Genomic DNA, 22,238 nt, shown 5'->3' with positions numbered 1-22,238 from the left:
GTGTAAAACTGTACTGGTGAATGACTTTTAGAAACCAGAGTTCAAAGTCTCTCTTGCTAGAGTTGGAATAAAATTCCTGGTTATCAAAATAAGGTTAATGGCATTTGTGGGTTATATTATCCAAACCAGTCCCTTTTATCTGGTCTCTAACCCTTTCCCTTTCCCAGGAAGATAGTAATTGCTGTTAAAGACTATAAAATGCCCTCCTCCTGTCAGCCATTATGTCCGGGGCCAACAGCTCCAGTCTGACTCCAGGATTCTTTATATTGAATGGTGTTCCTGGACTGGAAGCCATACATGTCTGGATCTCCCTGCCATTCTGCTTCATGTACATCATTGCTGTCCTGGGAAACTGTGGCCTCATCTACCTCATCAGCCATGAGGAGGCCCTGCACCAGCCCATGTACTACTTCTTGGCCTTGCTGTCCTTCACTGACGTCACCTTGTGCACCACCACTGTACCCAATATGCTGTGCCTATTCTGGTTCAACCTCAAGGAGATTGACTTTAATGCCTGCTTGGCCCAGATGTTTTTTGTCCATATGTTGACTGTGATGGAGTCAGGGGTGCTCATGCTCATGGCCCTGGACCGCTACGTGGCCATCTGCTACCCCTTACGCTATGCCACCATCCTCACCAACCCTGTCATCACCAAGGCTGGTCTTGCCACCTTCTTGAGGAGTGTGATGCTCATCATCCCAGTCACTTTCCTTACCAAGCGCCTGCCCTATTGCCGGGGAAACTTGATCTCCCACACCTACTGTGACCACATGTCTGTGGCCAAGGTATCCTGTGGCAATTTCAAAGTCAATGCTGTTTATGGACTTTTTACAGCCCTTCTGATTGGGGTTTTTGATATGACTTGTATTGCTGTTTCTTACTCTATGATCTTGCGGGCTGTGGTGAGTTTGTCATCAGCAGATGCTCGTCACAAAGCCTTCAGCACCTGTACTTCCCACATGTGTGCTATTGTTATCGCATATGTTCCAGCATTATTCACCGTTTTTACTCACCGTTTTGGGGAGAAAAGCATTCCCCACCATGTCCATGTCATTATTGCCAATCTCTATCTGATGTTTCCTCCCACTCTGAATCCCATTGTTTATGGAGTCAAGACCAAGAAGATTCAGGAAGGAGTGATCAAGTTAATTTTAATGGAAAGGTGTCCCAGGTATGAAATAGTTTCATTACTTAATATTCAAAAGCAAGAAAAGACAAAGACTATTTTAATGAAGACTCAAGTACAAGATTAAAACATATTGGTCTCATGGCAGAAAGCAATATTAATTGACTATCTGCTATTATATCAACTGAATTCCTCATCAATGATAGAAATTAATCATATAAGTAAGAAACAAGTCTACTGAATTTTAGGAGTTTTCTTTTAAAAAGCATTCCACGTCAATGGAATTTCAAGGGTCTTTGGAACAATTATATTACGTAGATTTATAATGTGTTTTTCATATTGAACAAATCTGAGATGGATCTACAATAGAAAAAACAAAGTATGTATTTACTCATCTTATGAAGACCTGTTCTTGAAGAAAAGTCGTTAAGAAAAGTCTGAGGGTCTGTGTCCAAAGACCTATAAAGGTTGCATTAGTGACCTCATTCATTCCCACAATTCTTTTCACTGCATAATTTTGCACAGCTTCTTTCAGTTATGAAAACTATCTCATGTCTAAGTAAGTTGTTTTAATTTCCTATTTTCAAAGATAATAATATTCACATATTCATACCAATATGATCTAAATGAAAGATAGGTAGATAAGCAAAATAATAGAGCCATGAAAACCTAGAAAAAACAATTCCTCAAGGGTAATTCTAAGAGAGTTTTGAAGGAGAAATAGAATAAGTCTTAGAAATTATTCAAAGGTAATGGTGGGAAATGGAAGAGATTCACCAGCAAAACCTAAAACATTTGGGGTTGGCTGGTTTCACAGAATTTACCAGTTGCTACTCACTCTGGACAGGTGTGAGGGAGGTCTGTGTTTGGAAAGAGAGAACAATGAAAACAGCTCAGTTCCATGGGCTATCAGAAAAAGAGGAGCAAGATGTGACAGGGGTAATGGACATGTAAAAGAAGGGATAAGGTGTAGGAAAAGTGAAGAGAGAACAGAGAAGGGAGTACAATTCACCATGTGAAGCTGTGGACCACTGCAAGCCTTTTATTAGAAATAGATTTTCTGTTTCCTGGTTTGGCATCTGTGGTGCTATGTGTATGTACTACCATACGCCAACATTCTAGCCTTCAGTTGAAGCCTTCACATTGCATCTCTCCTACTCTTATGAGCTAGTGACACACCAACTATATGCTAGAGATCCCAATTATCGTTACTCCATGAGACACATTAGAACAATTTAATAGTAACTGTGGAGAATAATCTTTTCCCAAATACGTGCTGCCTTTTATCTCTTGAATCTAGAATCAACTCGATTTATACCCAGAATATCTTCAAAATCTTGTAATATTTCACATTAAATACAAACACTTCTTTATTAACAAAGAGGAAAATTACATATCAATTTATTTGAATAGACATAAATTTTTAAAACTGAGTTTAAGTAACTTAGGGAAATGAATGCCAAAATATTTTCTTCAACCTCAACCAACACAGCTGAAAATATTATCCTATAATTTGACCCCAAAGAGATAATGATAGTTCAAATAAAGTCCTGCAGAATCGCTGACCTTGTCCCTTGTAACCATGTTCCATGAAGCAAAATGTGGAACAGCTAAGAAGTTGTATTTGGGTCACTGCATAGTTCCTAACAAGCCTGAAGATACTGAATACTGATGTTCATAATCTGCATCCTTCTGTAACACTAAATAAATCTAGCTGAAATAAGACTCTGTTTAGTTCTGTGAATTGTAGTGTCAATTCAAACATTATACCACTTCTGGTAGTTGAGAAATGTGTACTTATAAATGTTTAAATACATCATTGAAAGTAATTGGAAGTGTATACTATTCTCCTGCTAGAAATTTTTGATGCTATGAGATAGCATATGGCGTTTCCTAAAATTATGTCATAATAAAAATGCTAGTATAATTTAGGGTGGTATTAGATCATGTTAAGTTGGTATTTTGGGGGGTCTCAGTCAGGGTGGAAGTTTGAAAATAAAAAGGAATATATACTTCCCCAGCATTCCAAAAACGTAGAAATACTGGATTAAATAAATTTCTGAAATTATAAAGAGTAAAACTAAAGGCAAAAATAGATTAGGTTTGAGAAATAACAAGGGAAATTATGGAGACACATAGGAGGTGAGAACTTATAGCCTATACTGAGAACTCTAGTTGATCATATGACTTCAATGTTATTTATGTCTATGTTTATGTCTAAGACTTGAACAAAGTATGAAGCCTAGAATCTGGAATCACTGCTCAGTCTTTATGGGAACTAAAGTATTTAAGCTTGTCAGCCCAACAGCACAGAAAAAAATGTATTAATGTGATAATTTGAGGAAACATCAAAGCAACACATCCAAAAAGATGGAAACCTACAAAATTTTTTTCTGGCTATTGTCTTTCTCTACATAATCTATTATTTTCTGTCTGTAGTAAAAATACTCAACAAACACCCTGGCATTTGTTGCATCTCTCTTATACTCCATACTTACACAAACATACAAGCCCACCTTCAGTATACTGGGGGAAATATAGTGAACAATAAGATAGAAGGTAAGTATTAAAAGAGAAAGATGAATACATCAGGGTATATACATTTAACGAAGATAAAGGATCGCAAATAAAGAGGCAACATAAATACCCTTGGCATTAATAAAACAGAACTCAGAATGACTGAAGCATAAATGATATTAAAGCCAAGAAAATAATAAATCAAAATTGAATACTGATGCATGTGTGAAAGCTTAAAAAAATACCACATACAAAGAAGCAGCATTTCAAAAGAGTCAATCCCATAGAAAGCCTAAAAACATTTGAACTATAATAATGAGAAAAAGAAAATGCAGTCCACGTAGAAATAGCAAGTTAAATGTAAGAAAAAGAAAAGAAAGGAATAGTAAAGAGGAGTGAGAGAAGAGGGGAAGAAAGGAGGGTGAAGGGATGAGATGAGAGAGAAAGAAGAAAAGAAGAAAGGAGAGGAAGGGCAGATTCTTATGGTGCAACACCAAATTTCAGAAGAGTGGGTTGATTTGTACCGAACTTTAAAAAAGACAATGGTTGTACTTAAAATTATCTATGTTGTCATATAAAACATTAGTTTGATCACTTTTATTCCTTAAACATTCTCCAATTTATAGATATAGTACAACTTATTTATTCATTATACTCCCGAGGGACATTTTGGTGATGTCTTACAAATAATGTTACTATGAACATTCTTGCATATGTTTTTTGGAGCACACATTTACATTTCCTTAATTTAATACCCAAAAGTGGAATTCCTGGATCACAGAGTGATAACTTTTGGAATATAGTATGGAGGATACTACAGGATGATCATGCCAATTTAAACTCTCACTAAGTGTATAAGAATTCCTGTTACTTCATATCCTTCCCAACACTTGATATTGTCAGTGTTGCAAAATCCATACTTTTAATTTTCATTGACCTGATGGCAGAAGATGAAACACACTTTCATAAGTTCTTGGCCATTTTAATTTTTTTCTTTGAGTGCCAGATCAAGACTTTTGCCCATTTCTTTAATGAATTTTCTTTTTTTTTTTTTATCTATAGAATTTCTTTATATATTGTGGGTAAGACTCCTTTATTAGTTACATATGTTGGCATATATTTTCCTACAATCGGTGGCTTCTATTTTTGTTATCTTAAAATGCTGCATTTTAATTAACAAAATTTACTGATTTTATTATAGTCTATTTTTATTGTTAATTTTTTAATATAAAAATCCTGCTGTTATGAATATGGATGTAAATATTACTGGTGAACTTAAGTAATTTTCTGTGGGACAGAGCAAGGAGAATTGGTAGGAAAATTACATGTATATCTTCAATTTCATAAGTTGTTTTCTAAATATCTATATCAATTTGTTAATGTAAAAACAAGGGAAAATAACAAAAAAAATTCTTAGCTTTTATATAATTTCTAAGGAAAGTTTTATAGTGATAATGTCTTGAATATATCAGCATATGTTATCTCCTAAAATATTGTCTTATCATTCTAATTGAAAGCTACAATGAACTATATTTTAATTGTTATATATGCTAGGATTCAAGAATGAAGATTTATTTTTCTCATATGGATATCCAGTTGACCCAACACCATTTATTATACTCATTGGCTTTTTTCTACTTGCATTTCCACTTGCAAGTCTCTCGATCTCTGTGTGTGTCTCTCTCCCACTCTCTATTTTTTATACAACTTTATATATATATATATATATATAATGTTATATGTATATGTGTCTATGTATGCATATATATGAGTGGTAGGGTGGGGAGATTGATATTATGATCAATATAAATGAAAAAATAATAATTCTTAAGGTGATCATAACTCTTGGTCAGAACCCGCACCTAAGAGAAGATATTTAGCTTTGATACTACTTTATTTTTTGTAGGTTTATCCTTGCTTAAACAGATGGTAAATGTTGGAAGTCCTAGCCAAAGCAATAAGGCAAGAAAAAGAAATTAAGGGTATCCAAATTGAGAAAGAGGTCAAACTATCGCTTTTTGCAGATGACATGATCTTTTGCCAAGAAAACCCCAAAGATTCCACCAAAGACTCCTGGAATTGATACATAAATTCAGCAAAGTCCCAGGTTACAAAATCAAAGTACACAAATCAGTAGCATTCCTATACATCAGTAACAGTCAAGCTGAGTGTCAAATCAAAAACTCAAAACCATTCACAATTGCTACAAAGAAAATAAAATACCTATAAATATATTGAACCAAGTAGGTAAAATATCTCTACAAAGAAAACTACAAAACACTAAAGAAGGAAACTTCAGATGATACAAACATGTGGAAAAACATATCATAGCATGGATCAGTAGAATCAACATTGTTAAAATGCCAATACTACCCAAAGTGAGTTAGAGATTTAACACAATCTCCATCAAAATACCAATGTCATATTTCACATATCTAGAAAAACTAATCCTATGCTTTGTGTAGAACCAGGAAAGATCCTGAATAGCCAAAGAAATCTTAAGCAAAAGGAACAAATCAGGAGGCATCACGTTACCAGACTTCAAACTACGCTACAAGGCGATCTTAATGAAAACAGCATTGTATTGGCACAAAAGCAGAGACATAGACCAACGGAACAGAACAGAGAACTCACATATAAAACCATCCACACACAGCCAACTGATTTTCAACAAAGCAGACAACAATATACACCAGGAAAAAGAATCCCTATTCAATAAATGGTGCTAGGGAAATTAGATAGACACATGTAGAAGAATTGAACAGGATTTATATCCCTCACTTCTTACAAAAATTAATTCCAGATAGAGAAAGGACTTAAAAGTATAGCGTGAAACCATATGAATTCTAGAAGAAAGTGTTGGAAAAATTCTTCTAGATATCAACTTAGGCAAAAGACTTTATGAAGAAGACCCCCAAAGCAATCACAGAAACAACAAAAATAAATGAATAGGACTTGATTAAATTACAAAATAAAAAACCTGCACAGACAAGGAAATAATTAATAGAATAGCCAATCCACAAAATGGGAAAAATATCTCCAAGCTATACATCCGATAAAGGACTAATAAGAATCTACAAAGAAGGCCGGGCGCACTGGCCCACACCTGTAATCCTAGCACTCTGGGAGGCTGAGGCGGGAGGATTGATCCCGAGGTCAGGAGTTCGAAACCAGCCCGAGCAAGAGCTAGATCCCGTCTCTACTATAAAATAGAAAGAAATTAATTGGCCAACTGAAAGTATATAGAAAAAAAAAAAGAATCTACAAAGAGCACAAGCAAATTAGCAAGAAAAAAATCAAACTACCTCATTAAAAAGTGGCAAAAGACATGAACAGAAATTTTCAAAAGAAGATAGACAAATGGCCAAAAAACATATGAAAAAATGTTCAACATCACTAATCATCAGGAAAATTCAAATTAAAACCACAATAAGCTATCACCTTACCCAATCAGAATGGCCTGTACTAAAATCCAAAAACGAAAGATACTGGTGTGGATGCAGAAAGAAAGGAATGCTTATCCACTGTTGGTAGGACTACAAATTGTATAACCTCCATGGAAAACAGTATGGAGATACCTCAAAGAACAAAAGTAGACCTACCATTTGCTCCAGCAATCCCACTACTAGGTATTTACCCAAGACAAAAGAAATCATTTTATCAAAAAGACACTTGCACTTGAATGTTTATCACAGCACAATTCACAATTGCAAAGATGTAGAAATAAATCTAAATGCCCATCAATTCATGAGTGGATTAAGAAAATGTACTATATGTATACCTTGGAATATTACTCGGGCATGAAGATGGATGATGTAATGCTTTTTGCAACAATATGGATGAACTAGAGACCATTATTCTAAGTGAAGTATGTAAGTAATGAAAAAGTAAGTCACCACAGGTACTCATTATTTAATTGGAACTAACCAATGAGCACACATGTGCACAGAGGGAAGTAAAACTCAACAGACATCAACCAGGAAGAAGGGGGGAGGAGGGGACAGGCAAAATCCTATCTAAGCAGTACAATAAACACTATCTGGGTTATGGGCACACCTCTAGCCATGACTCAAGCATTATAAAAGTAATTCATGTAACCACAAATATCTGTACCCTGTAATACTTTGGGGGAAAAAGGATTTGAGATAAAAAGAAAAAAGAAAGTCCACATGTTTGGACGACTAGACCAACAATTGACTAATTGAATTCTGGAGAGAAATTGGCTTCTAAGGAACAAGGAAGTTGAGTTATTGTGCTTTCCCCTAACCCCACCCTCTTAATGAGAACCGCCACTGATTTATCTCTTTTATGTGTTAGAGTTCCTTTTAAGACTCCATTTGAAGCAGGAAAGGAATTGTCTGGGGTAAAACAGTGTGAAAATCATAGAATGAAACTACATGCGCCTTTAAAAAAAAAAGTCTTTAAAATATCAAGAGATATTTTTCTTCTAACCAGAGCCCTTAGAGACATCCAAATGTGGAGACCCAATCAGGTATAGACATTCTAGGCTAGAGAATCCTCAAAGGGCACAGAAATGCCATGTAATGTCACAACCAGCTCGCTGTAGAATTCTTTATGCTCAGGATTCTCAGTCATGAATACTAGTCTGGTCTTTGCAAACACTGAGGTGAGTTTGGGCAATTCTCAAAAACTCATTTTTCTGAAATGAAAAGCTTTTAGTCCAAGAAATAGAAGTGTTAGAGATGTGGTTGATGGAAAGCTTAGAATTTATTTTTGACTCCAACTAGCATAGATGAACATTCATTTGGGGACTAAGAAGAGAAGAGGCATTTCCCTAATTGCGAAATAAATTTTAAACTACCATAAAATTCATTGGAGATAGAGAAATCCATGTAGTAGTGGGTTCCAATGGGAGGAAAACACATTTTTGGCCTTAATTAATGAATATCTATACAAAGAATTGATTCCTGTGGGCATGGTCTTTGTGCAGAAAGGGAAAATAACCCAAGACTAGACTTGATCCTAGAAGGCATTGAGTGGAATTGCTAGAAGCTTCCCTACAGAAATCATTCTATGCAATTCTCCTACTAGTTACCATACAGCATCTGTGCAAACAAGGCCAGAGAGAAATATCTAGCACACGGATATGTTTTCTCTATGGAGAGAGCTCCCTTAGCTAGACATTGACTTTCTGTAACTTTACATATTTGTTTGATTTCTTCCCTAAGATGCAATTAAGCATAAGCTTTCTGTTTCTCCCACTTGAAAATTAGCTTCTTCCTATATCATCATGACTTGTTTAAACTAATGGTACTCAGCTTATGCAATTATTCCTCAGGGTTGGAGTCAGGAAATTAGGGCAACAGATATAGATTGATTAAACACATGGCTTTGAAGTGAAATAAACTTGGATTTGGATCTTGGCTCTACTAGTTTTAAATCTTTGTAGCCTTAGGCACTTTATTGAGTCACCCTGCATCTGCATTTCCTCATCTATAAAATGAAGATGATAACAAATTTTCCATGATGTTATTTTAAGTTTGGATACAGAAATCAACCCCCATTGGAATATTAGCTCCATGAGTGCAGAGAATTTTGATTGTTTGATTCACTAATGTATTGGTATAAGCTAGAATGGTACCTGGTATGTGGAAGATAATCAATAAATGTGTGTTAAATTATGCTTTATTATATAATCTGATAATTATCATAATACATAACATGCATTGTTTATTTACTGGCACCAGGTGCCAATTTGAAGATTAATTTTCATTTAGACTTATTTTAACATCTCTATGTCATATATTAATAGTATAATCACTTCCTTTTAAAAGTCATGAAAATTGTACAAATAAGGCATTTGCTCCAGTCTACTTAGCTAGTTAATGTTGGAAACAAGATTTAATCCGTGGAGTCTGAGAGGCCGGGGGTCTCTATAATAAGCATGCAATAAAGGTCTGTCCTCATTTTATTTTGAGAGAGCAGACACTTAGCCATCAGTTTTCCTTGTATTAAATTTATTCTAGTTTCGCAAACAGCTCACTAATACCAGAATTCATGTGCATCCTTGAGAATCATTTGGAAGGAAGGGTGTAGAGAGAATTTTCTTTTTCTTTTGACTGAGGTCAGGAAGAAAGAACTGGCTCTAAGTTGTCTGTCTGGCTGACTCTGTGTGATTTCATGACTGTGAATTGTTATATGGTATTTACCCTTGGGAGAATATGAGAGTTTTCTGTGATGAGTGATCAGTTTTACTTAATAAATAGCTAAGAGGTGCCAAAAATTTTTACTTCTCCCGATATCATAATAACCTGGGCTTTTTCCTTAGAGTCTTGTAGCTTTGGTGCCCTCTGGCTAGGAGGAGCAGGAGAAATATCCAAGGCATCCTTTCAGACAGACCAGTTCTCTTTATAGAGAAGTTCCAGTGGCCACTTGCTCAGTTACCTAGAGTTAGCAGCCTTGTGGGGATTTAGTAGGAAAATATTTCGCTGGATTTCATTCCAAATTTAAGAGAAATTTATATATTTTTTCTGTACAAAACATGAGAACATATTTTACTATCTTGAAACTAGAATTTACTTTCTAAAGTTTACTTCACCATCTCCCAGAATGGTTGAAGTTTTCAACATCCCATACTATCTTCCACCCAGAAGTACACACTGGGACTTGAGATGGAGCAAGGGTGAGCAGCTCCATTTGAATTTACATATATTAATTATGGCAAGTTTGATTTCCTGAAATACTATATACTGAGATAGAAAATGATAATAATAGTAGTCAGTGGTGATTGCTGCTAAGGATATATAATGCAAAGTTTCAGAACATTATATAAATTATCTTATTGAAAAATCTTGACAACTTTCTGAGCTTGGTGCAATTATCTTATTTTACACTGAGAAAACTGAGGTATAAAGTGGATAAACAACTTGCCAATATCATACGCTAGATGAAAACTAGAGATGGAATACGAAGCTAGACAGTGTGACTCCAAAGTAATTTAATCACCACTTCTCATTTCAAGGGCCTCATAGAAGTCACTATTTTTTGCATTTGATTTCCAAGCCCTCTACTCACTTTTGATTTAATTTCTGCTCTAGGAAACTGTCACTGTTAAAGAGTATAAAATGCCCTCCTCCTGTCAGCCATTATGTCCGGGGCCAACAGCTCCAGTCTGAGCCCGGGATTCTTTATCTTGAATGGTGTTCCTGGACTGGAAGCCATACACGTCTGGATCTCCCTGCCATTCTGCTTCATGTACATCATTGCTGTCCTGGGAAACTGTGGCCTCATCTACCTCATCAGCCATGAGGAGGCCCTGCACCGGCCCATGTACTACTTCTTGGCCTTACTATCCTTCACTGACGTCACCTTGTGCACCACCACTGTACCCAATATGCTGTGCCTATTCTGGTTCAACCTCAAGGAGATTGACTTTAATGCCTGCCTGGCCCAGATGTTTTTTGTCCATATGTTGACTGGTGTGGAGTCTGGGGTGCTCATGCTCATGGCCCTGGACCGCTACGTGGCCATCTGCTACCCCTTACGCTATGCCACCATCCTCACCAACCCTGTCATCACCAAGGCTGGTCTTGCCACCCTCTTGAGGAGTGTGATGCTCATCATCCCATTCACTTTCCTTACCAAGCGCCTGCCCTATTGCCGGGGAAACTTGATCTCCCACACCTACTGTGACCACATGTCTGTGGCCAAGGTATCCTGTGGCAATTTCAAAATCAATGCTATTTATGGTCTAATGGTTGCTCTCTTGATTGGTGTGTTTGACATGTGTTGTATCTCTGTATCTTACACTATGATCTTGAGGGCTGTTGTGAGCCTGTCATCAGCAGATGCTCGTCACAAAGCCTTCAGCACCTGTACATCTCATATCTGTGCCATTGTGATCACCTATGTCCCTGCTTTTTTCACTTTTTTCACTCACCGTTTTGGAGGACACAATATCCCCCACCACATACATATCATTGTGGCTAACCTGTATCTGCTACTGCCTCCTACCATGAACCCAATTGTTTATGGAGTCAAGACTAAGCAGATTCGGGAAAGTGTAATCAAATTTTTACTTGGAGACAAGGTTGGCTTTACCTAAGATTAATGAATAATAAAATAGATATATCATTTGAGTGGGGAGAAAATAGTGAGGAAGAAATTCATAAAAGCTGTGAGTGAAATGGCATTACAAACTTGAGTCACTCTAATAGATGCATTTTCTGAAGTCTTTGCAAATACATATTATGAAATGTTTTTGTTGTGGGCAAAGATATGCCAAAGTAGAGCAAACAAAATAAACAAATGGCATGCCAATTCTTTTAAAACCTTATGTTTTCTATAGGGTTTACATATTCATATGTCTAGTGAGAACAGTAAGGTAATAAAATGAGGACTGTAGGCCTGGTGACAATCTATGCATTGTGTGTAAGAAGAAAATGTTACAGCAACATGGAACAAGCATGTCCTCTCCATAAAGGAAGAATTGCACTCAGATCAAGCACATCATTGCCATGGGGTAACATGGGCCCAGTGTTGTATGATAATACTTTCCAGTATTTTTAACACCAACTAGATTTGTATGTTTTATGAAATTTCCAAATTTTAATTTTTCACTAAGTATCCTTTAAATTACTCTATACTTTATTCAAGAATGTCTAAGAGTTCTGTTTTAACCATGTTATCATTTTGGGACCTCTGTTTAAAATGGATCTAAAAAATCTAATTGTCATGTTATTAACCGAGCAGGCAAAACATTAAGTTCCTAATATATATTATAATTTATTCCTTCAGTCAGTCATTAGTTTTTTGAGACACTAATTTAAGTAATATGGTTAGTCATACCTTATATTTAATGAGAAAAAGGCAGAGTCGAATACAATATACTTTCTGGCCTCAGGATACTCAGAATCTAGACTCTGGTCAGGGATAAATGACAAGAAACACACATGAGAGGAAGAGAAGAGATAATAAAAAATGGATGCAGGTGGAGGAAGCAAAAAATTATTAGGAAAGAGTTGGGGAAAATATAATGTGAGTTTTAGATTCAGTTATTCCCAAGATTTTAATACTCTATCTTTTAATTTCTAGCCACTAGATTTAGACGGGCTACATAATCTAAATCTTTTCTTTCATATTTTTTTTCAAATGTGGAAAAGAAAACTTACAACAAAGATATATTGGGTTGATTAAATGTTGTAATCCTAAAAAGTCATGTAGTTTAATTTCTGATATATGTTAACCATTTAATAAATTGTATGTGATATTATTTTTATGAGCTATTAGTTTCAACTCTGATGTCATTATGAGCATTACAGTTTAATGAGAAAGCTTTCCAGTTGTATAGGCAATAAAATATCAGTTTTGTATGCATAAGCTTTCATTTAAACATGTTGTCAATATCAGCCAACAAGTTTTTCTGGGTACCCTCTATCTGCCTGGCTATATGTTATACACAAAGAAATATAAATGAATACAAAAATGCTAGTGAATCCCAGCCTAGTAGAGGATATAAAATGCAATGAAATGATTACTATAAAATGATAACAAGGAAATTGTACTTCAGAGATTATTACAAAACTCATGAAAACTGAGAGAATGATCATTGATATCTATTAGAGCTAGTAAATAAGGACTTTATAGGAAAAGTACTATATATGAGGTGAATCTTGAATTATATGTATGAGTATTTTACAAGAAAGAGAAGATGAGAATTATCTGGGGAAAAAATGAACAATATAAGCAAAATATTAAGTCTAAACAAAGAATGGAAAGTTTGGGCCCATAAACATTTTCGTATGTTTAAAGGTAAAAAAGAAAGAGAAACAAAAAATGTGACTAGTTAGGTAGACAGAGGCTATCTGAATTGCTAAGATTTCCATCATAACCTCTGTCTCTTAAGTCCTTTTTCATTCTCCTTTTTCCAGCTCCAATTTTCTTCTTTTCTTCCATAGAAACTCCATTTTCTCAGTTTTTACTCACTTCCTCAGTACACTAACCCAGGTGATCCTCAGAACTCAAGGCATTCCTGTGGAGATGTCTTATGTCTTCCCCTATAAAGAAATGATCATATCGTTTCCCTTCATTTGTTGATAGGATATATCACATTTATTGATTTGTGTATGTTGAAACATCCTTGCATCTCTGGCATGAATTTCACTTGATCATGACAAATGATTTTTTCAATGTGTTGTAGAATTTAGTTTGCTAGTATTTTGCTGAGAATTTTTGCATCTATGTTTATCAAAGATATTTGCCTATAGTGTTCTTTTTGTTGAGACTAGAAAAACAATATAAAAAATCAATGAAACTGAGATTTTCAAAGACAAAATTGAGAAATCTTTAACTAGACTGTGAAAAATAAGAGAAGATTCAAGTAAGTAAAATATTATATAAAGAGAAGACATTATCACTGATACCATAGAAATAGAAAGAATCATAAGAAACCACTATGGGTAGATATTTGTCAAAGAATACATATTTACAGTTATATAGGAGGAATAAGTTCAAGAGATGTATTGTATAACTTGGTGACTATCGTTAATGATGATATATTCTATTTTTTAAAAATGCAGAACAAATGGTATAGGGGTTATACTGGCCTCATAGAATGAGTTTGGAAGTATTCTCTCCTCCTAGATATTTTAGAATAGTTTGAATAGGATTAGTATTAGGTCTTTAAATAATTGGTAGATTTCACCAGTGAAGTCATCAGGCTCTAGGCTTTCCTTTGATGGGAAACTTCTTATTATTGCTTCTATCTCATTATTTATTATTGGTCTATTCAAGTTTCATAGTTCTTCATGGTTCAATCTTGGTAGGATGTTTGTATACAGGAATTTATTCATTTCTTTTAGGTTTTCCAATTTATTGGCATATAGTTGCTCATAATCATCTCTAATGATTCTTTGAATTTCTAATCATATATACAATAGCTATGAGTAAAATAAAATACCTAGGAATAAACTTAACCAAAGAAGTGAAAGATCTCTACAATGAAACTATAAAACATTGATGAAAGAAATTGAAGAGAACACACAAAAATGGAAAGATGCCATGTTCATGGATGGAAAGAATCAACATTGTTAAAATGTCCATACTACCCAAGCACTCTACAGATTCAATGCAATCTCTATTAAAATATCAATGACATTCTTTACATAAATAGAAAAAATAATCCTAAAATTTATATGGAACCACAGAATAGCCAAACCATCCATCCTGAGCAAAAAGAAACAGCTGGAAGAATCACATTACCCGACTGCAATAACAAGAATAGAATTAAATAAGCCAGGCACAGAAAGACAAATAATGCATATATTCACATATATGTGAAATCTAAAACAGTCAAACTCAAAATCGATAAAGAACTTATGTGTAAGGCATGAAACTATAAGAATTCCAGAAGAAAATGTTTATTTTTGCTTTCATTATATTTGCATTTGGGGTCTTAGTGAGGTAGCACAAGAATGGAAAAACATGCACACATGTACTTGTCATCAAATTAATACTAACTCATCAACACTAATGTGCTCACATGGTAGCAGTATTTACTGGGTGCCAGTCACGGCGGGGGCGGGAGGTAGGGAGGGCTGTAAATTCACAACTAATGGAGGCAGAGCACACTCTATGGGGGAAGGGCACACTTGTAGCCCTGGCTTTGGCGAGGCAAAGGCATTACATGCAACCAAAATGTTTTTATCCCCATAACATTCTCAAATTTAAAAAAAAAAAAAATGCAAGGAAAAGGGAAAAAAAAGGATTCATTTATCCTCTAAACTGTAACTTCCATGGAAAAGCATATATAAAAGAAAAATTAACCCAAAAATAATAATATAAATATAACTGTGTTATATTGTGAATATAATCTTCATTACAAGAAGGATATCTTTTTTTCCAGTTAATGTCATTTCCTGACCATATCTGTCTCTTAAAACACAATGTCTAGAGCTGCAGTGATTAATGCAGTAGCTACTAGCTACATGTGGCTATTGAGCACTTGGAATGTGTGTAGTTTGAGTTGCAATAAGCTTTAAGCATAAATTACACAGTGTATTTCAAAGACTTATTACAAAAAAATCAAATGTACATTATCTTATTCATGACCCTTTTACATGTATTATGTATTATAATGATACTATTTTGGATATACTGAATTAGTGAAATATATTGTCAAAATTGATTTCACTCGTTTCTACTCTTTCAATATGTCTACTAAACAATTTAAAATTAAATATGTGGCACACAGTAAATAGCACTGTTCTGGAGGAAATTCTCACTAATATCAACTGTTCTAGTGAAATAAAAAACATTGTTAATCTGTTATCTTTTTATTCAAATAAATATATGTCTATATTACTTTGATATTGGCAATAAAAGTTACATATAAAACAAGCAAACAGTTTTCGAGCACACATTTTTCTAAGTATAAACATTTTACCCTGATATTTTGGAAGACAAGTCTTATGGTAAATTTTCTCAGTCCTTGAGTGGTAGGTACTCTAAATTCCCCTAGGTATCCTTTTTCTTCCATCCAAGGTTATTTTCTAACAGCTTATTGTATATACCTGGATTTCTTATATAAACAATGCAATCTTGGAAAAGATTACCAACCAAAGTTTTGGTCCCTTGATGAATGGATGTCAATATAGCATATTGTTAAAACTTAAGGTCTTTAATATTTCCCAAGAAGTGACAGCTTAAATTTACCTTAGAAGCATATTAAATCATTGTATTTGTAAACTTCTCCCATTGGTATTCAGTTCTGCACATTTAAAGGCCAGCCATTTTCTAATGTTGAAATGTATTGGAGAATGAGATTGTAGGGAGTTCATCTTTGAGTCATAAAGAAAGAGGTGTACATTGTTGGACCTTAAGAGAATGCTTTTCACTATGGAGAAATTCTTAACTAAAATTTTCATTATAGATTATATGCTTTTAATTTTATTTATTTATTCATTTTTAGAGACAGTCTCTCACTCTGTTGCACAGGTTGGTTTCAAACTCTTGACCTCAAGCAATCCTCCTGCTTTGTCCCACAAAGTGTTGGGACTATAGGCATGAATCATTGGGCCTGGCGTAATAATTGCTTTCTATATATTAGTGAATACTTATATTTCTATTGGTAGCTCAGAGGATTTCCAGGGGCTAAGAAATTGAGTACTAATTTATTGTTTTTTACTGCAGTATGAAGAAGTAAAATAAATACACAGAGTTTTGCAGAACGTAAGCTTGAGTAGGCCAAGGTTTAATCCCATGTGCTTTCACTTAAACTTGAAAGAGCAAGACATGGGGACAGTGTTTGTGTTGGACTATTTTGACACTTTTATTTCATGGTCAAAAACAGTAATACATATTATAAGTTGTTATTGAAGCACAATATATTTTATCCAGAAAGCATATTCTAAAACAAATTGTTCACTATTCTCAAGTAATAGATGAGAAACATAAAAGACTTCTTCCCAGGCAGGAACCCAACTTTTTCCTGTGTGTGATTTCACAAGACCCACTACCCAGAACTTCTACCTCTCTTTCCAGTGATTTCTTAGGTTGCCAAGTATCTTACTTCCCATATATGTACCTTTTTCAATCCTCATTGCTCTCTAATTGAGAAGAATATTTTTCTGGAAATTATATTTGCATTCTTTCCAACCAAAATTTGAGCTCTTTAAAGCAGCCACAATGGTCTATTCATTTTTGTTTTAATATTTAACAGAATTCACAGGACACAAGGTGTGCTCAGAAACTAATACAATTAATGAGAAAATAATGTTCAGCTAGGCTATTTTATATGTCAATACTATTACTGAATTATATATTATAGTCCTAAAAATCTGTAGACTCATTAGCAGAGCATGTTTGCATACCATATATGATATCCTGCATGCAAAAATAAGTGTCCTAAGCAAAGATATAATGAGGAAGAGGATTTAGGACTGTCTTATATCTAAGAAAACACATTGATAATTGTCACATGTGTAAGCAATCAAGGCAGAAGCCCCTCCCTCTTGCAGTGCAATTACAAAATTTTACATCGTCTGATAGAGGAAAAGAGAAGAGAAAGACACAGAGACAGGAAGACAGAGAAATGCAATGATGTGGTTGAAAGGTGAGAGAAAAAGACCTAATGAAAGAACTGTAGCAACCCTCCATCACTCAGCAGTGAAATTTCAACTGCTGTGTCTTTTTTTCATTCCCTTCTGTGAAACTGAAGATAAGAATACATTGCACACAACATAAGCCACAAAATACCTGCAGTTGTATTTTTAGGAATATACACTTCATGGCATGTTAACAGTTGTACACTTAGGAACATAAATTTCTCACTTTAGAACATGCTTCAAGGCATGTCACTGTTTTAGACAAAATAAGATTGTAAACATTGGAAAAAGGGGGAAAGGGCCAAGGATATTCTTGATGGAAGGATGAAAGAAAGGGAAAATTAAAATAAAATTGAAGTTTTAGAAAATAATATGCAATATCTAGTTTACCAGTATGAGATTATAACTCATAGGTACGAGTTTCAACCCACTCAGTCATTAATGATTCAAAAGTCATCCAATTTTAGAAATTCAGAGATTCGGTTGACCTTACTACCACCCTTTCTTCAGCAACCTCTGGATTCCTTGCTTGATCTCCTGGGTTCTCACCCCATAAACAATTGGGTTAAGGGCTGCAGGGATGACATGGTGGAGGACATTGAGCAAGACTGGTACATCAGGGGAGACCTTCTCCTTAGCCACATGTGTAAGGACGAAGACCAGAAGGATGGTGCTAAAGAAGAGGATAAGGATGAAGTGGGAGCCACATGTGCTTAGGGCCTTGGCCACAGCACCTTCTGCCTTGAGTCTCAGCACAGCTCGTAGTATGAAGGTGTAGGAGAGGAAGATGAGGATGAGGTCAGATCCTAGCAGAGTCCAGCCACCAGCAAATTGGTAAAGGCGATTGACAGTGACATCATCACAGGAGAGCCTGGAGACGGACATATTGGCACAGATGCAGTTCTCAATGACATTTGTCCTACAGTAATAAAGCCATGCTGAAAGAATGGGAATGGGCATAGTCATGAAGACATTCCTAGCCAAAATAAAGATGGCAGCTTTGACTACAAACTGGTCAGTGATGATGGCTGGGTATCTCAGTGGGTGGCAGATGGCTATATAACGATCATAGGCCATGACCATGAATGTGCAGGACTCCATGGCTAGGAAGCAATTCATGATGTACATCTGGAGGAAGCAGGCAGAAAAACTGATGGGTCTGAGGTCAAACCAGAAGATGGCCAGGACCTTGGGGATGACGGTGAGGCAGAGCACAATGTCCAGCAGGGAGAGGAGGCTGAGCAGGTAGTACATGGGCTGGTGCAGAGCGGCCTCCAGCCTGATGGTCAGCAGGAGGGTGGCGTTGGCCCCCATGGCCAGGAGGAAGAGGAGGCTGAGGGGCAGGGACAGCCAGCGCTGCCAAATGGGGGATCTGACAAAACAGTTCAGGAGGAAATTTGAAACCTCGATGGAGATGGTGCCATTTTGGTATGTTCTCATTTTTTGCCATATATTTCTACAACATTCTTTCAGTGTCCTGTAAAATTAGGATCAAAAATTAGTTGCCGACTCTATATCCAGGAGGGTAAAAAAAAAATGTTTTCCTAGGTACAAGTTGTGGATCCTAGCAGGTTATCTGGAGCCAAATGAATTCATGTGTTTATCCTCAGTGCTATGTTACTGAGGTTTTCCTATCACTTTAGATAGTATAGAGGAGTGAGGTAATATGATTTATCTATCTGCGTTTGATTTGTTTCATTTTATTTTGTAGAGAATTGATTGATATGTCTTTGCAGAAACTAAAAAGGAGACACTAATCAGAAAAAAACTTCTGTGTAACAGGTGAGACTCTTGATTTGTATCCATAAATTTCTTCTTTATTTTCTCTTTAATGATTACATAGACTATCATATCTACAGTTTAACTATTGTACTACTCCTAAATAACTAGCAAAGCCTGGCACAATGGAAAGACTCAGATAAAAAGTCTCAGATTTGTATTATGACCTTTTAACTATATTGATTTTTTGCTTAATTAAATATATTTACTTATACACTGAAAATAATGTTAATATCCATTTTATCTAAATATTCATTTTTTTGGTTGGTATGAAACCTACCAAATAATTGCTTTACTTCTATTTATTAGTTAGGTCTTTGTAGGATTCCCAACTTCTGGAAGAAACAGCCTTAAAAGGAGCATGAGCAATTCCAAATAGCTATGAGGGAGCAACAATTGTCATTAAGCTAGATGATAAGTTGGTTCCTCTGATTGTAATAGTGTGGGAATAATGAAGTTCATTCTTAAAGATTTTTAATTCCCATTCCATTTTTATTTTTCAGGTTCAATATAATGAACCAGGTATACATATACCACCGTACAGATAATAGTTTAATGTTGCCATTATTGTCTTATCATTTAACCATTTCCCCTGGCACTCTTTTAGGTAATAGGGTCACAGAATTGAAAAAAGAAATGTCGTTACGTCAAAGAAATAAAAATATAACCTCTCTGGCAGATGAGTAATAATAAGAACAAATGATACATGAATAATAACAGGGTTATGCACAAATTATTACTAAAGTGTAGAGAAGAGTTGGCTACCTCTGACATGCGGGATAGATTGGTGAAAAAGAATTGTAAATTAAGCGATATGGTATCCTCATTTACTTGAAAAGTAAAGAATTCTAAGATTCCCCTTCCTGTGACTTATGAAAGAAAACCCAAACAATGGTACAGCTTTGGCAAAAGGTATAGGTCATGTCTTTCTGGGGTCCTTTAAATCATACAGTCTATTGTACAGAAATCTGTTTACCAGGACAGAAGTCTGTGTTAAGAAGTTATTTTATTGGTTTAGAAAATGTTTTTCATCAAATGTTTAAGAACTGCCCTGTTTCTTCCTCTTTAGGTTCCCCCAAATAACATAATTATCTACCTATGTTTGGAACCCTTAGTATTTGCTAGGAACTGTACTCAAATATTCTAAGGCTTTATTTCATGTTATTCAACTGTGAAATGTGTATGATTATCACCACTAACAAACGAGAGAACTGATATCTCAAAACCCAGAATCTCAACAACTCATAATGTACTATCTTAATAATATTCCTACAAATACAGATGGTTGGCTTGGATTAATTTCTAGAGTTTTACAGACCTAATAAATAATTCCATGATATGCCCCACCTAACAAACTTCACCCATAACGCACTAAATGTTTTTTTAAAATTGAATCTGTTAGATGAGCAAGAGTTTGGGGGTGAAGGGAAGGTGGCAAGAAAGGAAGCTGTAATAAAGTGGTAATAAAGCTGAACCCAGAACTGTACATTATTTTCATACTGGCAGGAACATACACTTCTGAAGATGTTCAAATAGTATTTTGGGTTTTAGTTATGTCTTTCCTGTTCTCCACATGCACTTCCTATCCTTGCTCAGCTGGCTCCTTTCAGACTCTCCTCACCAGAAAGACCCTGATGGCAACTGTGGCTGTGTCAGTGGAGAGATGAAGACATTCATTCCCTCCCAGGGCTTCTCTCTTCACCCCTCCAGGTCCTCTCATTCCACATCCAGTCTGCCAGGCATGGCTCTCCCACCTGATATGCAGAAGAAACTGAGTTAATCTTCTAATTGTTTTTCTCTTGGTGATAATTGTGTATATTAGTAATCATTTTGGCAGGTTCAAAATGAAATTTAAACATACTGCTTCATTTGTGATTTAAAATACTCTGAAGTCAGCAGGGTAAATTGACTATTTTAACAGTTTATCTTTCACATAGGAAAATTAAAATTCAGTGGTTTTCCACATCTTTATGATAGCTTAACTTGTAGGGTTCAAACGTGAAACAAATAAAAGATACAATGATTTCTTCAGGTCCAAGGCATCGAAAATGTGAGTACCCTTGTTTCTTGTGTTGCCATAGTTATCTAGAAAGATATATACTACTTGACATTTTCCTCTTATAAGTTTTTAGACTTTTCTCCCTCAATCCCACGCTCCACATATACATAATCCTAAGTGCAGTTTTCCAACACTCTGGAATCTCTTTTCCTTCCTTTTGGAACTCTGACTCCTGCTCATAAGATCTGATTCCCTCTTTAGTCCACTTTCTTAGTGTGTCTCTTACTGTTTTCCTAGGTTCCAGTCCTAAGGCACAACCCCTTAAGGATTCGATAAAGATTACAAAATCATTTCCATAAGCCATATGCTCTGATTTACTTTCCTCTTTCATAAATCCATACCTGCCACCCACCGATCTCAGTTTCTCTTGTCTAGTAGTTCTGCACTTTGCCTTGACGGAGTGGTCCATTGACAGTGAGAACACTGGAATTGGAGGATGCACTTAAGATAGTAACCCATAGAACATGATTGCCAGACTTGAGGTGGTGATTGGACAGCCTTCTCTATGGCCTGGGCATTATGTTCATTTAACTCTGCCTTTTCTTTTCTCTTTCTCCTTGAATACATTCATTTGTAAGTTTGGAACACAAAATAAAAGGATCAGCTAAGGCAAGAATTTGTCACAACTGATTCAACCATAATAACTTGTATTTGCTTGTATCCATAGTATGTACAACTTCAGGCTGTTAAATTC

The 22,238-nt window shown here is 35.4% G+C and overlaps 3 protein-coding genes across 3 annotated transcripts; 2 read left to right on the top strand and 1 right to left on the bottom strand.

Annotated features, from left to right (window-relative positions):
* The first annotated feature begins 221 nt into the window (after nucleotides 1–221).
* LOC105883332 (olfactory receptor 52N2-like) lies at nucleotides 222–1,253 on the top strand. The gene has a single exon (XM_012786396.3). It carries the CDS (start codon nucleotides 222–224, stop codon nucleotides 1,251–1,253), a length of 1,032 nt encoding a protein of 343 aa, XP_012641850.3.
* Nucleotides 1,254–10,751: 9,498 nt separating this feature from the next.
* LOC105883394 (olfactory receptor 52N2) lies at nucleotides 10,752–11,708 on the top strand. Its single transcript, XM_012786460.2, has one exon. It carries the CDS (start codon nucleotides 10,752–10,754, stop codon nucleotides 11,706–11,708), a length of 957 nt encoding a protein of 318 aa, XP_012641914.2.
* A 6,490-nt stretch (nucleotides 11,709–18,198) lies between these two features.
* LOC105883395 (olfactory receptor 56A3) lies at nucleotides 18,199–19,146 on the bottom strand. The gene has a single exon (XM_012786461.3). It carries the CDS (start codon nucleotides 19,144–19,146, stop codon nucleotides 18,199–18,201), a length of 948 nt encoding a protein of 315 aa, XP_012641915.3.
* Nucleotides 19,147–22,238: the final 3,092 nt, after the last annotated feature.

Source organism: Microcebus murinus, chromosome 4 (assembly GCF_040939455.1).
Source record: "Microcebus murinus isolate Inina chromosome 4, M.murinus_Inina_mat1.0, whole genome shotgun sequence".
Classification (NCBI taxonomy): domain Eukaryota; kingdom Metazoa; phylum Chordata; class Mammalia; order Primates; family Cheirogaleidae; genus Microcebus; species Microcebus murinus.
This window is presented reverse-complemented; position numbering and strand designations above follow the sequence as displayed.

What these genes read in the sequence shown, in the direction of transcription:
- LOC105883332 (XM_012786396.3), top strand. Translation starts at nt 222, where the DNA reads ATGTCCGGGGCCAACAGCTCCAGTCTGACTCCAGGATTCTTTATATTG.
- LOC105883395 (XM_012786461.3), bottom strand. Translation starts at nt 19,146, where the DNA reads ATGAGAACATACCAAAATGGCACCATCTCCATCGAGGTTTCAAATTTC.
- LOC105883394 (XM_012786460.2), top strand. Translation starts at nt 10,752, where the DNA reads ATGTCCGGGGCCAACAGCTCCAGTCTGAGCCCGGGATTCTTTATCTTG.